Source organism: Capricornis sumatraensis, chromosome 9 (assembly GCF_032405125.1).
Source record: "Capricornis sumatraensis isolate serow.1 chromosome 9, serow.2, whole genome shotgun sequence".
Classification (NCBI taxonomy): Eukaryota; Metazoa; Chordata; class Mammalia; order Artiodactyla; family Bovidae; genus Capricornis; species Capricornis sumatraensis.
In genome coordinates this window covers 39,161,965-39,177,046 of record NC_091077.1, presented here as the reverse complement: position 1 = coordinate 39,177,046, position 15,082 = coordinate 39,161,965, and the positions used below count along the sequence as shown (strand labels likewise).

Genomic DNA, 15,082 nt, shown 5'->3' with positions numbered 1-15,082 from the left:
TGGGATGGGGTGGAAGGTGGGAGGAAGGTTCCAGAGGGAGGGAACATATGTGTACCTATGGCCAATTCATGCTGATGTATGGCAGAGCCAAACGCAACATTTTAAAGCAATTATCCTTCAACTAAAAATAAATAAATAGAAAACCCCTACAGCTCAGCAACAAAAGAACAATTCAACTTAAAACCGGGCAAAAGATCTGAATAAACATTTCTTCAAAGAAGATATATAAATAGCTAACAGGTACACAACATCACTAATTATTAGAGAAATGCAAGTCAAAACCACAGGATATCACCTCATACCCATTAGGATGGCCACTATGAAAAAAAAAAAGACAGAAAGTAACAAGTGTTGGCAAGGATGTGAAGAAATAACAAAACACATGTGCACTGTTGGTGGGGATATAAAATAATGTAGCCACTATAGGAACAAAATAGCATTTCCTCAAAAAATTAAAAATAGAATTACCATATGATCCAACAATTCTACTTGTGAGTATGTTTCCCAAACAGTTGAAAAAGGATCCTGAAGAGATACTTGCACACCCATGTTATTGCAGCATTGTTCACGAGAGGTAGAAGAAACGCAAGTGTCCATCAACTAATAAGATGAATGGATGAAGATAGGACTTCCCTGGTGGTCTAGTATTTAAAAATCCACCTTCTAATGCAGGGGATGAGGGTTCAATCTGTGGTCAGGGATCTAAGATCCCATATGCCCGTGGGGCAACCGAGCCTACACACCACAATTAGAGAGCCCATGTACCACAGTGAAGACCCCGAACAGCAAGAAAAAAAATAAAAGATGAATGGATGAAGAAAATGTGGCAGACACATGCAACAGACTATTGTTCAGTCGCTCAGTCCTGTCCGACTCTCGGCGACCCCGTGGACTGCACACGCCAGGCTTCCCTGCCCTTCACTATTTCCCAGAGTTTGCTCAGATTCATCTCCATTGAGTTGAAGATGTCATCCAACCATCTCATCCTCTGTGGCCCCTTCACCTCCTGCCCTCAGTATTTCCCAGCATCAGGGACTTTTCCAGTGAGTCGGCTCTTCACATCAGGTGGCCAAAGTACTGGGGCTTCAGCTTCAGCATTAGTCCTTCCAAAGAATACCCAGGGTTGACTTCCTTTAGGACTGACTGGTTTGATCTCCTTGCTGTCCAAGGGACACTCAAGAGTCTTCTCCAACACCACAGTTCAAAAGAATCAATTCTTCGGCACTCAGCCTTCTTTATTGTCCAGCTCTCACATCCGTACATGACTACTGGAAAAACCATAGCTTTGACTATACCAACCATTATTCAGCCTTAAAAAGAAAGGACTTCCCTGGTGGTACAGTGGAGAAGACTCCATCTGCCAATACAGGGGACACGTATTCAATCCTGTTCCAGGAAGATCCCACATGCCACAGAGTAACTAAGCCTGTGCACCACACCTGCTAAGCCCACGCTCTGGAGCCCATGCTCGGCAGCAAGAGGCGCCACCGCAGTGGGAAGCCCACGCCCCACAGCTGGAGAGTAGCCTCCACTCCCCACAGCTGGAGAAATCCCGGCAACACAACGAAGACTCAGCGCAGGCAAAGATTGCTCAAGTGTTAGCAGCGGCTGACTCTTTGTGATCCTACGAACTGTAGCCCACCAGGCTCCTCTGTCCATGGGATTCTCTAGGCAAGAATACTGGAGTGGGTTGCCATTCCCTTCTCCAGGGGATCTTCCTGACCCAGGGATCAAACCCAGATCTCCCACATTGCAGACAGATTCTTTACCGTTGAGCCACCAGGGAAAGTTAATTAATTTAAATATATATATTTATTATATATATATATATAAAGTTTTTTTTTAAGGAAATGAAGTCTTATCATATGTTGAGACATGGATGAACCTTGAGGACGTTATGCTAAATGAAAGAAGCCAATTACAAAAAGACAAATACTGCATGATTCCATGTGTCTGAGATACCTGAAATCGTTAAACTCTTAGAAACACAAAGCAGAACGGCAGTTTCCAGGGGCTGGAGAGAAGGGCAGAACGGGAGTTGTTCAGTAGATACAGAATTTCAGTTTTGGAAGCTGAAAAGTTCTAGAAATTTGTTGCATGACAGTGTGTGTTTAATTAGCACTACTATACTATACACATAAAGAAGGTTGAGACAGTAAATTTTATGTTTGGGACCACAATAAAAACATTTTTAACTACAAACTCAGTAGTGCAAGAAATAGCAGATTTCTCACTTTTTAACGTTTGTTTAACCTCCTAAGCTCAAGCCCCCCAGTCCATAAGGCTGGCATGAAATTCATTCTTAACTCACCCATGGGGTTTGCAAAGGTTTCAGAATCTAATGTGTAACTGAGGGGCCTCCTCCCCTCCACAGGAGTCTCTCTCTTCCTCAGAAGCCCTCCGTCCTCCCCATCCAGGATGCCCCCCCAACAAAAGTCAGAAGCACCATTGACCTGGGGCTGCCTCTGCTTTTCTGCTCTGTCCCAGACCCCCATTTCAGGGGCACAAATGGTCATGTGTGTGTGTGTTAGGCACTCAGACATGTCTAACTCTGTGATCCCATGGACTGTAGCTCACCAGGCTTCTCTGTCCATGGGATTCTCTAGGCAAGAATACTGGAGTGGGTTGCCATTCCCTTCTCCAGGGGATCTTCCTGACCCAGGGGATCTTCCTTACGCAGGGATCAAACCCAGGCCTCCCGCATTGCAGGCAGACTCTTTACCATTTGAGCTACCCAGGAGGCCCACAAGTGGGAATGACTACCTGCTTAAAAATGAAGAGAACAATGAAGGGAAACACACACAGGCACACTAATTTCTCAGTGAGCCATCCTGCCACAGACCTGGTTCATGGCTAGTCTCTGCCTCTACTCTGCGATTGTTCCAGGAATTTTCGAGGGGGTTTAAAGTTGGCTTTTTTTTTAAGTTTTTTTTTTTTTTTTGATGTGGACCATTTCTAAAGTTCATTGAATTTGTTACAATATTGCTTCCGTTTTATATTTTAGTTTTTTGGCCCTGAGGCATGTGGGATCTTAGCTCCCCCACCAGGGATCAAACCTAAAACCCCTGCATTGGAAAGCAAAGTCCTAACCACTGGAACATCAGGAAAATCCCCTTAAAATTGACTTTTACAGGAAAGAACAGTGCTTATGACACAGGCTGTTCCTCAGTTGCCTCCGGGCCCAGCCCAGAGCTGGGAGCACACTGAGGGGCAGGATGAAGAGAGGTATAAATTACTATCTAATGCCTGTGACTTCGTTTCTGCACACCTTCTCCAGCACCTGAGAAAACAGGAGAAAGAACCAGAGGTAGTTAGACTAACGGGGAGTGAAAAGACAGCCAGGGAGGGGAAGGCAAGGAGGCATGAGCTCCGCCCTCCACTCCAAGGCCAGGTGAGCTGTTCTCTGATCCCTGCCACCTGTTCCGGTACCCAGAGCCCTCTCCCTCTTCAGCATCTTGGTCACTCTGGTCTTGGGGGCTGATGTAGGCCCCGGGGCAGAAGGCGAAGGCAGGATGGTCTACATCAGATTCGAAAAGTGCAAAACCATGTGGATGAGACTGGATACCAAAAAGCACCTGCATCAGTGTGCACATTATGTGCAATAAATCACAAGAACTGTATGTGTCTCCCTAGAGCTGTGGGGAAGGGGAGGGAGGTGCCAAAGTGTTTAGTGAACAGAGGAAGGAGGTAGGTGGAGAGGATAGAGCCTGTTATCACTGAGTTTAAGCAACTGAGATGCCATGATAGTGTCTTTTGGAGAAGGGCATCAGATGGTAAAGAATCGCCTGCAATGCGGAAGACCTGGGTTTGATCCCTGGGTTGGGAAGAAGCCCTGGAGGAAGGCATGGCAACCCACTCCAGTATTCTTGCCTGGAGAATCCCATGGACAGAGAAGCCTGGTGGGCTACAGTCCGTGGGGTTGCAAAGAGTCAGACACGACTTAGCGACTAAGCATGTACACACGACAGTGTCTTTATGTGGTGTGCTCTCTCTGTTGCTTTATTTTAGTGAATATTAAAAAGCATTTGTCCAGGCTTTCATAAGATAACTGCCATCCTCAGCCTAATTTTTCTTGTAAGTCTGAAGTTTCTCAGTGGCAATCTCCTGCCTCAAGAGTTTCTAGGCAGTATACATTTTTGAATGGGAAAGAACTTGTGAATGAAATAATAAACAGATAATCGAATAACTAAATGAATGAGTGGGGGATGAGAATGCAACGAATAAGGATGATCCAGGGGAGCAGGGGTAAGGGAGGGGCAGGAGACAGAGCTTCACACTCCTCTCCACTCTCCCAGCCAGGAAGGTGGTGGGCAGGCTATCCCCCTGGCTGCTGCAATGCGTGTGAGTTGGAGGCAGCTGGCAGCAGGCAGGCTGTCCCCAAGCCCACTGGCTTCCCATCTTAAAGAGTCCATCCTTGTTTTCCTGTCTAGGCCCCCCTGGACGGCGTGGCAAGCCTGGAAGAAGAGGTGATCCCGGTAAGTCCCAGGTTTTCTTAGTTCCTAAACCTCGACCTGGAAGTCTGCCCTTGACCTGGAACCTGGCTGGAGGTGCCAGTCCCCACACCAGCCCATAACCAAGGACCAGGTCTCTGTCTCCCCCTCCAATTCCAGCCACTGTCCCCAGAGCTGCAGTGCCCGGTGCCGCCTTCTTGACATCATTCCAGTGTCACAGTTCCAGTGACAGTCCCCTCTATGCCCTCGGCCACTCCCGGAACCTCATTATCAGCCTCAGAAATTTTAATCCCCCATCTCCCATTCTGAAATGACCTCCTGTCTTTGTGGGAATAAATGGTGATTCCACCACACAAGATGGTTCTCCTCTGTGTCCCCGTCCCTCCACAGACTTGGCCGGTCCTTCCCTTGGCAGAGCCACCAGGAGAAGACCCTTTCACTTTCCTGCCATACAAGCTGCAGACCAGCGTGCCCTTGCTGCCAGCCTCCCTCCTGCCATCTTCCTTTCACCCAAAATGCACTCTTTCGTACCCTTCCCCCAACTCACCGTGAAGCTTCCCTCAGAGGCTGCACACCCCTGTCGGGCTCCCATCTCCTCCACCTTGCCTTCCACTCCTCCCAGCCCCTCCAGTCTCTTCTCACTGCCACTCCATTCACATCATTTTGGCCAAAGGTTACCACTGACCTCCTGGTGGCCACACGGGCAGACGCAAATGCATTGCTGTCTCTCTTCCTGAGCCTCACATTGGCTGTTCCCCCTGGCCCCCCACTGACTCTTGCCTATGTTTTCGCCCACATCTCTGACCCCTTCTCATATACCTTTCCTATGGGACCCCACTTGCCTCTTAAATGGATTTGCCCTTGACCTTCTTTCTCTCCCACCCCTGTGGCTCTGGCACCCCCATAATGCTGATAACGCCCCTCTTCCTTCCTCTAGCCAAGTCATCCCCTCTCGACCCAGAGATTGAACCTGGCCCCACTGAACCCAGCACATCCTCTAGCCTGCTTTCATCCAGCTCCCCATTGCAGGGAGGGGACCTCTAGCCACCTGCTTCCCTCTGCAGACAAGGGGCACCCTCCTTGATCCCTCCCTCCCCACTCCCACACCAAACCTCCCATCTGTCCGCCTCAGTCTGTCTCAGCACAGCCTCATTGGCACAGTTCTCACCACTGCTCCTCCCATGCCCCCCACCTCCAGCTGTATCCAGGGTCCTCCTCCTCTGAACCTGTGCTCATATCCTCCCCTCCCCAGATCTCTCCTCCTGTACCTGGACTATAACCCCAAGTTCACTATGCTTTGTCCTTTTGGCCTAGCTCAAGCATCTCCTCCAAAGTCTTATCTAATCCTTCTGGCTGGGGATAAGTCTACAGCACGCAGTTAACAGCCTGGTGCAGAGGAGCCTCCAAGGAATGGGAATGCACAGAACCATGAATGAATGAATGCATGCATGCTCAGCCTCTAGGCAACTTCATAAGGAGACCATGGTGGTAACCATGCTCCACCATCAGGAGGACCCCAGGCAGACTGACTCTGGAAGAAACAAGGCAGGCTCTCTGTGAAGCTCAGATTCTTCTTCCTGGCCCTGGGCACGGGCCTCCTGTCCCCTCGATTTGCTGCATGCTCACCCGGTCCAGTTCCTTACTAGATAAACTCCCCAAAGTCCACTGGCAGGAAATGCCTTTCATGGTACTCTGTTTGCTTTGACTTCCAGAAACTGGAGATTATTTTGTATTTGATTATAATGGATTTTCTGTGTAATCACCCCCCCTGCACCACTCCCTGCCAAATACACACTTCATCACTCAGTTCTCATTTCTGCTCTCATAGAAGATTTTATTGCCTTTTATTGTAAGCTCCTGATGTCCTTTTTGGAAGAAAAAGAGGAATAGATGGTGACTTTTTTTAGGACAAAGTATAATATTACTCAAAAACTCATTAGAATTATGACTCCAGTTCATAACTGATCCAAAAGTCAAGGGAAAATCAAGGACTCAGTGGACCCCTGACCCCATGCTGTGTCCTCTCAAGTCCTTCATCTCATGTGATCCTCACAGAGCTCTGCAAAAGATAAGAATTTGTTATTATCCCCATTTTGTAGATAAGGAAACTGATGCTTCAGGGGGAGAAATGTCTTGTATAAGGTCAGCTGCTGGGCAAGGGGTGGGCAGCCCCTCCTCCCCGTCACTGCCCTTTCCCACACGGTGCCCTGTGGTCTGCCCATCACAGAATGGTGTGAGGGGCACAGAGCAGACGACCCTCTCTGATTAGCTTTGGCTGGGCCTCGTGTTTATTTCTAGATAGTTTCACATACATGCACCTCTTGGCTTTGGTTCCTTCCCCTGTACAAACCAGGCTTTTCTTGAGCCCCAGGGAGAAAAGTTTTTGTTTGTTTGCCTGGTGGGACAATATCTGGCTGAGAGGGTTTCTTGCTGCTGCTGCAAGACAGAACTGACCCAGCCCTCCTGTGGAGATGGGGCCTCTCCAGCTCCCAGTGGGAGCCTTTGCCTGGAATATACTTCACAGGTCCTTCAGTGTGTTTGTATGTTTATCATAATAGAACGGATTTTTCGTCTCCCCAGTAGCCTGTTTCTCAGCTGGGGAAGCCCAGCAGTATCCTTGGGATCCTCTTTCTAGGGAACTTAAGCAGGATTTTTTTCTCCTTCTGGCTTCCCCTTTCTCCATGAGCATCGATCAGTCTTTCCTGGCTCCCCCAGCCCTAGATCCCTCTCTCAATCCCAGAACTCCCTGAAGCGCTGGTGGTCTGCTCTGCAAACATGTCCTTCTCCACCAAAGTATGGGCTCCTCAGAGCAGGAGTTTGACCCCAGGCACTAAAGAGATGACCAATAAATTCTTATTGACAGGAAATAGGGAGGAAAGGGAGGAGAGAGAGAGAGAAAGAAGGACTGATGGGCAAATGAAGGATAAAGGGTTAGGAGGCAGGAAGGGACAAGGATGAAAACAAATTTTGCTTGGCTGTGCTAAATCCATAGAGACAAATGGAGCCACTCACCAGATCTCTGCAGGTGCCAGCCTTAGATCAGCAGTTTTAGTGTTAAGGTTTTCTATCCACCCTGGTCCACTTTCTAAAAATACAGCAGAAGCACTGCTGGAATGGTAGAGTAAGGACCTCTGAAAATCAACTCCTCCACAAAAGCCACAAGAACGCTAGGAAGAAAGTGACCTTTTCTGAATTCTGAAAATCAATGTCTGGTAACAACCTAAGAAATGTTAATTTTATAAAAAAGGTCTGAACCTTGCTGAGAGCAGTGAGGTTTGTAGCTTTTTAATTTGCTCATCTCCCCAGCCCCATGGTAACCCTAAAATCATCACACCCTCACAGTCACGATACCTGTGAAAATGAGCAGCCACGGGAGATGGCAGAACAAGTTTGAAGCTCCTCAAATGCTCATTCTCCAAAACCTGTCACTGTCAGCTCCCTGGAAAAGCCCGTACACATGACTCATCTTTTTTTTTTGAACTGCTGCAGAGCTCACTCACTGGGAAAAACCATATCCTAAGAGTATTTGCCAGAAACACTCAGCAACAACTGTTTAACATTGCAGCTGCCTAAGGTGGCAATACCAGTTGGAGCAACAAGAAGCTGACCCAGCAACTTAAATGAAAATCAAGGGGATGAACTGTCCAAAGAAGCTTTAAAACACTCCAACAGATACCTGGAGATCTAGAATACACATGCCTGCATAAGGAAAGACCTAAAAGAACCCCAGTCTCTCACCTCTTACTGACCTTGAGGCTCCATTCAAGCAAAAAGTGAAGGCAAAGGCAGAGTTGTAACCTGATAGAGTGTTGAAATTATGCTCAACACACACAAAGAGTCCCTTGGCACAGAATGGGATATCTACCAGTTCAAGGCATTAAAGAAAACCTCTGTCCTAAGCTGACAGTTAAGCAAACTAAGCAGAGAATTCAGTAACTGCCATGACAAAGAGTACGCACTTTAGAGAAAATGGATACACATTCAGCTCAGAAAAGCCCCTGAACAACAACAAACTCTGGAAAGGAGGAGGAGCATCTAATTTCTAGAGCAGCCACATTAGACTATTTGAAGTACTGTTTTTAACAAAAATTATGAGACACACAAAGATATAAGAAAGTGTGACAATGAGGGGAAAAGGTGGGGAAAAGCAGTTAAAACTATCAGTGAGTAAGCCCACATGAACTTACTAGACAAAGATTTTATAATGGCTATTGCAAATATGTTCAAAGAACTAAATGAAATCATGTCTAAATAATTAAAAGAAACTATAAAAATTATGTACCACCAAATGGAGATTACCAATAAAAAGACAGAAAGTATTTTTTAAGGAACAAAATAGAAATTCTGAAGCTGTAAAGTACAATACTGAAATGATTAATTCACTAATATGGCTCAAAAGTAGATTTGGGCTGGCAGAAGAATCAGCATACTTGAAGATATGTCAATTGAGACGATCCTGTCGAAGGAAGAGTGCCTTCTCCACACACATGTGAAAGAAAGAATCTTGAAAGCAGTGAAAGAACGATGACTCATCACAGAAACAGAATCCTTGATAAGATTCATAGCTGATTTCTTATCAGAAACCACAAAAGTCATAAGGCAGTTGGTATGACATATTCAAAGTAATGGGGAAAAGAAAATTGTCAACAAAGAACTCTATAACAAGAAAAACTATTCTTGAAAAGTGAAAGAGAAAATAAGACATGCCCAGGAAAGCAAAATGAAGAGAATTCATCACTAGCAGTCTGCTCTACAAGAAATATTAAAGGGATTCCTTCAGTCTAAAAATTAAGGACATTAGACATTAATTTAAATCCACACACACACAGAATTAAAGAGTTTCAGTGAAATAACAGATAAATATGAAAGAGTATAAATGTACTTTTCTTTTTCATTTTTGACTGCACTGTGTGGCATATGGGATCTTAGTTCCTCAACCAGGGATAAACCCACACCCCCGCAAGGGACCCAGGTTCGATCCCTTGTCAAAGAATTAAGATCCCACATGCTGCATCAGCAGGCAAAAATAAAAAGATATAAGACATACAGAAATTAAGTAGCAAATTGATACACATAAGTCCTACCTTCTGAGAAATTATACTAAGCATAAATAGATTTTTCTATAGATCTAAGAATCAGACCCAGACATATTACAGCAAAATACTGAAAGTCAAAGAGGAAGTCTTGAAAGCAGCAAGAGAGAAATGACTCATCCATACAAGAGAACTTCAATAACATAAAAACCCTGACTTCCCACCAGAAATAATAGAGGCTAGAGGCAATGAGAATGACCTGACCTATTCAAACGACAAAAAAAAATACAAACTACCAACCTAGAAGCATACATCCAGCAAAACTCTCTTTCAAAAATGAAAGGTAGGGCTTCCCTGGTGGCTCAGCGGGAAGAATCATTCTGCCAGTGCAGGAGAGTTGGGTTGATCCCTGATCCAGGAAGATCCCACATGCCGCAGAGCAACTAAGCCTTTGCACCACAACTATTGGGCCTGTGTCTCGAGCCTGGGAGCCACAACTGCTGAACCCCATTCACCCTAGAACCTGTGCTCCACCACGATGAGGAGCCCACACAGCACAACTGGAGAGCAGCCCCTGCTTGCTGCAGCTAGAGAAAATCCCTCATAGCAATGAAGACCCAGTGCAACCAACAGTAAAAGTACATACACACACACATGAAATTATTTTTAAAAGACACATTCTGTTTTTTTTTAAAATGAAGGATAATGAAAATTTTGCTTTACTGACAATGCCAAAGCCATTGACTGTGTGGATCACAACAAACTGTGGAAAATTCTTCAAGAGATGGGAATACCATACTACCTGAGCTGCCTCCTGAGAAATCTGTATGCAGGTCAAGAAGCAACAGTTAGAATTGGACATGGAACAATGGACTGGTTCCAAATCAGGAAAGGAGTACGTCAAGGCTGTATACTGTCACCCTGCTTATTTAACTTATATGCAGAGTACATCATGAGAAGCACTGGGCTAAATGAAGCACAAGCTGAAATCAAGATTGCTGGGAGAAATATCAATAACCTCAGATATGCAGATAACACCACCCTTATGGCAGAAAGTGAAGAGGAACTCAAAAGCCTCTTGATGAAAGTGAAAGAGGAGAGTGAAAAAGTTGGCTTAAAATTCAACATTCAGAAAACTAAGATCATGGCATCCAGTCCCATCACTTCATGGCAAATAGATGGGGAAACAGTGGAAACAGTGACAAACTTTATATTTTGGAGCTCCAAAATCACTGCAGATGGTGACTGCAGCCATGAAATTCAAAAACGCTTGCTCCTTGGAAGGAAAGTTATGACCAACCTAGACAGCATGTTAAAAAGCAGTGTCATTTCTTTACCAACAAAGGTCCATCTAGTCAAAGCTATGGTTTTTCCAATGGTCATGTATGGATGTGAGAGGTGGACTGTGAAGAAAGCTGAGTGCCGAAGAATTGATGCTTTTGAACTGTGGTGTTGGAAAAGACCCTTGAGAGTCCCTTGGACTGCAAGGAGATCCAACCAGTCCATCCTAAAGGAACTGAGTCCTGAATGTTCATTGGAAGGACTGATGCTAAAGCTGAAACTCCAATACTTTGGCCACCTGATGTGAGGAACTGACTCATTGGAAAAGACCCTGATGCTGGGAAAGATTGAAGGCAGGAGGAAAAGGGGACAACAGAGGATGAGATGGTTGGATGGCATCACTGACTCGATGGACCTGAGTTTGATTAAGCTCTAGGAGTTGGTGATGGACAGGGAAGCCTGGCGTGTTGCAGTCCATGGGGTCTCAAAGAGTCAGACATAACTGAGCGACTGAACTGAACTGAACTGAAAGAAAATTACACGATGATGATGATTACACATCTGTGAATATATCAAAACTTACTTGTTTATGCTTAAGAGTGAATTTCATGGTATATGAATTACACTTAAATAGGACTAGTTTCTTTTTTTCTTTAATCCAATGAGTTTACTTTTCACTTAGGCTTCTAATTAGCACCACTGCCTGCCCTGCACAGAGTCTGACTAGGGTGATTGCCAGAGCAAACCTCCACGCCAAAACACTGGAGACCCGTCTCAGGTGCCGTTTCAAAATGAGACTCTTTAAACCTGTTGTGCAGTCAGTGTTTGTTTGGCAACATGAACCAAACAATGGAAAACCACCATCTGTGTTTCTCTTCTTTCTGTGTGTCTACGTGTGTGTCTGCACAGAATGCATGCATGTGTTAGAAAGAGGAAGAACGCTGCACTGTAACTGCAGCCAGCATTGGGCTTTGGTGCCTCCTCTGAGCCACTGTTGTCCTGGGCGCTTTATGTGCACACAATATCTTAGTCCTCATAGCAGTCCAGAGAAGCAGGATTGTTACTCCCCATGTTTCTCCCAAGCAGACTTTGCCTCCACGAGGACAGGTGCTTGCTCAAGGTCTAGAGCTCATGAGCTGGAGAGCCAGGTTCTAAGGGCTCCACACTTCCTGGTAGTATTGCCCTGATTAAATCCAGGGCCTGAGGCCTGACCTAAGCGCTTGGCTTGCTGACTCAGTACTGGCTCTCGATTTTCCAGCCTCCAAACCTCATTTCATCTACCTGCAAACTCAGTTCAAAAGCCTTGGACCACTCTGCTCCCCTGGGGAAAGCCCCAGAGAAGCATGGCTGAAGGTCATTTCCTCATGGGTCAGTGGGCTTCTAAGAGTCAAGAGCCAGGCCTTGTAACCCAGGCTGCTGAGTGGGAAGAGGCAGAGGCCTGGATAGGAGCCAGAGCCTGTTGGGCAGAGCAGGGAGCCGGCAGAGTGGGAGTCAGTAGTCCAGGCACAGGCCAGAAGGCCAGATGTGGGTTGTGAGCAGGGACGGTGACCCCAGCAGCCTTCTGCACTAAGGCCAGCCTCACCTCCAGTGTGCAGGCCATGTACTTGCCAGACTGTGGGAATTCTTCCCAGTTTGCTTTTCTGGGAATACAGCCTTTGGGAAACACTCAGGAAATGATCATCCCCAGAAAGTTTAGAGCTCTAGGTAGATAGGCATTGTAGGCCCCAGGCCCTCCGCCCACCTCTGCTTGGCTGTCAAGGAGCAGGTCCTGTACCCTTCTAACCCTGAGGCGTGAGAAGACTTGGCTCCCCACTTGGGAAACACTGTCCCTGTCAGGCTGTATCAGTTCGGTTAAAGAGGCTCCAAAACCATCGAACCCTCTGCTCCCTCAGACCCATTTTATTTCCCACGTTATCTGACTCCTATTAATTGCTCCCACATTCCCAATAGTAAATAAAGAATATCCAGCCAATGCCTGAAACACGTACTTGAAAACCGTGTGCAGAATGGAGCCAGGCCCTGGCCGGACCACCACGTGGCCTCCTGGAGACCCTACAGCCAGCCTCACTTTCTAAGCAGGGAAACCCCTGGACAGCCCAACCCAAGCTCTTGGCTGGCCAGCGAGTCCATCTCCAGAGGCTGCTGGCGGCCACTGCACAAATCCTATATGGTTTGCCCTCCATGGAGTTAACCAACCACGTATCAGAATTTTAATTTCCAGAAGGTTCCAAAAGGCAAAACTTGAATTTCCTGTGCATCAGCAACTATTTACATAGTATTTACACTGTATTTACATTGTATGAGGTATGACAAGTAATCTAGAAATGCTTTCAAATATACAAGAGGATTGCGTAGGTTATATGCACATATAACTATTTTATACAAGGGATTTGGGCATCTTTGGATTTGGGTATCTCGGAGAGTCATAGAACCATTCCCAACCTTAGATATCAGTGATTGACTACACAATGAAGTCAGGAGTCGAGGGCTCGGCTCTCCTGACCTTCTCTCCTCCCATCCACTCAGCATGTATTTACAAAGTGCTTGTGTCTGCCAGGCCCTGTTCTAGGCCTCAGGGAAATGGTGGGAAGCCAGACACACAGACCCCCAGCTCTCAGGGAGCTGCCTTGCTGGTGGGGCTGACAGACAATAAACAAAACACACATAAATGGATTTCAGGAGTAAAGACTGTGATAAGTGCTTGAAAGAAAATAGCAGGCAGCTGTGATGGAAGCAAGAGCAAAAGGTGAGGAGATGTCTTCAGTTTCACGGTTGTGAAGTCAGGTGTGAATGTCCTGGGTTTGGAGAGAGCTGGGCCCTTGGGGAACTGCGAGAGAGAGACAAGTGAGACCCAGTGCGTAGCTAAGCCTGATAGAGCAAGTAGCAGGGCCACACAGGAGTGCTGTGTCTCCTGAGTCTAGGTGTTGTTATTCCATGTGAATGGGAAGCCCTGGGAAGGGGTGAGCATTTTTTAAAGCCCCTCTGGGTTTCCCTGGTGACTCGTATGGTAAAGAATCTGCCTGCAATGCAGGAGACCTGGGTTCAGTCCCTGAATGGGGATGATCCCCTGGAGGAATTCATGGCAACCCACTCCAGCATTCTTGCCTGGAGAATTCCATGGACAGAGCAGTCTGGTGGGCTACAGTCCATGGGGTCAAAGAGAGTCAGACACAACTAAGCAACTAAGCACACAGCACCTGCTGGTTGGTGGGATTGAGGTGCCCAGAAGAACGAGGTTGTAATGCTAGTGCCAGTGCTAAGTGATGGTGACTAGTGATGTGGTGCCAGAAGGGCTCATGAGAGGTGATGGTGTGTTTAAAGTCTCTCAGCTGGGCTAGAGGGCTTCCCTGATAATTCAGATGGCAAAGAATCCTTCTGCAATGCAGGAGAGCCCAGTTAGATTCCTGGGTCAGGAAGATCCACTGGAGAAGGGATGGGCTACCCACTCCAGTATTCTTAGACCTCCCTTGTGGCTCCAGCTGGTAAAGAATCTGCCTGCAATGCAGGAGACCTGAGTTTAATCCCTGGGTTGAGAAGATCCCCTGGAGAAGGGAAAGGCTGCCCACTCCAGTATTCTGGCCTGGAGAATTCCATGGACTCTATAGTCCATGGGGTCGCAAAGAGCCAGACACCACTGACTTTCAGCTCACTTCACTTCAGCTGGGCTAGATGTGTCCTGTCCCACCAGTGATGGGACCGGTCTCTGGAATGCTGCCATTCCCAGTCCGGCCACTCTTCTGAGGATGGTGGAAGGTGCTTGTGGGTTTGGGGTCCCATAGCTCTGCTTTCACCCACTCCAGTGTTCTTGCCTGGAGAATCCCAGGGATGGTGGGCTGCCATCTATGGGGTCGCATAGAGTCGGACATGACTGAAGCGATTTAGCAGCAGCAGCAGCAGCAGCTCTGCTTCCAGCCTGAACTGCTCTCCACTAGCTAAGTGACTTCAGACATGCCACACACCCTCACTCGGTGAATGTAAGAGCTCTTTCTGCCAAAATAGTTTGCCCTTTGTTAGACTTGAAGTCAGGCTGCCTGGATCATGCTGGGTTCCAGCAGGCCGTGACCAAGGCATAAAAACCTTTCTGAGCCTCGGTTTTTTCACCTGTAAAGTGTGCAAGTGCAGGGGCAGCAGGGGCTAAATGAGATGTTTGAGGAAAGGAGATAGTGGAGTTCCCAGAGCATGATGAGCCCTAAGTGACTGATGGATACTTTTTCTTTTTTTCTTTTTTTTGAGAGAACTCATTTTTAAGCTTTTGTTTTATATTGAAGTATAGCCAGTTAACAATGTGATGATAGTTTCAGGTGGGCAGCATAGGGA

The 15,082-nt window shown here is 46.7% G+C and overlaps 1 protein-coding gene across 1 annotated transcript in view; it reads left to right on the top strand.

Moving 5' to 3' along the window:
* COL23A1 (collagen type XXIII alpha 1 chain) overlaps positions 1 to 15,082 on the top strand; it is a 385,192-nt gene that overhangs the window by 305,920 nt on the left and 64,190 nt on the right. Inside the window, exon 5 of the mRNA XM_068981034.1 lies at positions 4,431 to 4,475. Within this exon, the coding sequence (XP_068837135.1) occupies positions 4,431 to 4,475 (45 nt within the window). The remainder of the gene's footprint in view (positions 1 to 4,430; positions 4,476 to 15,082) is intronic.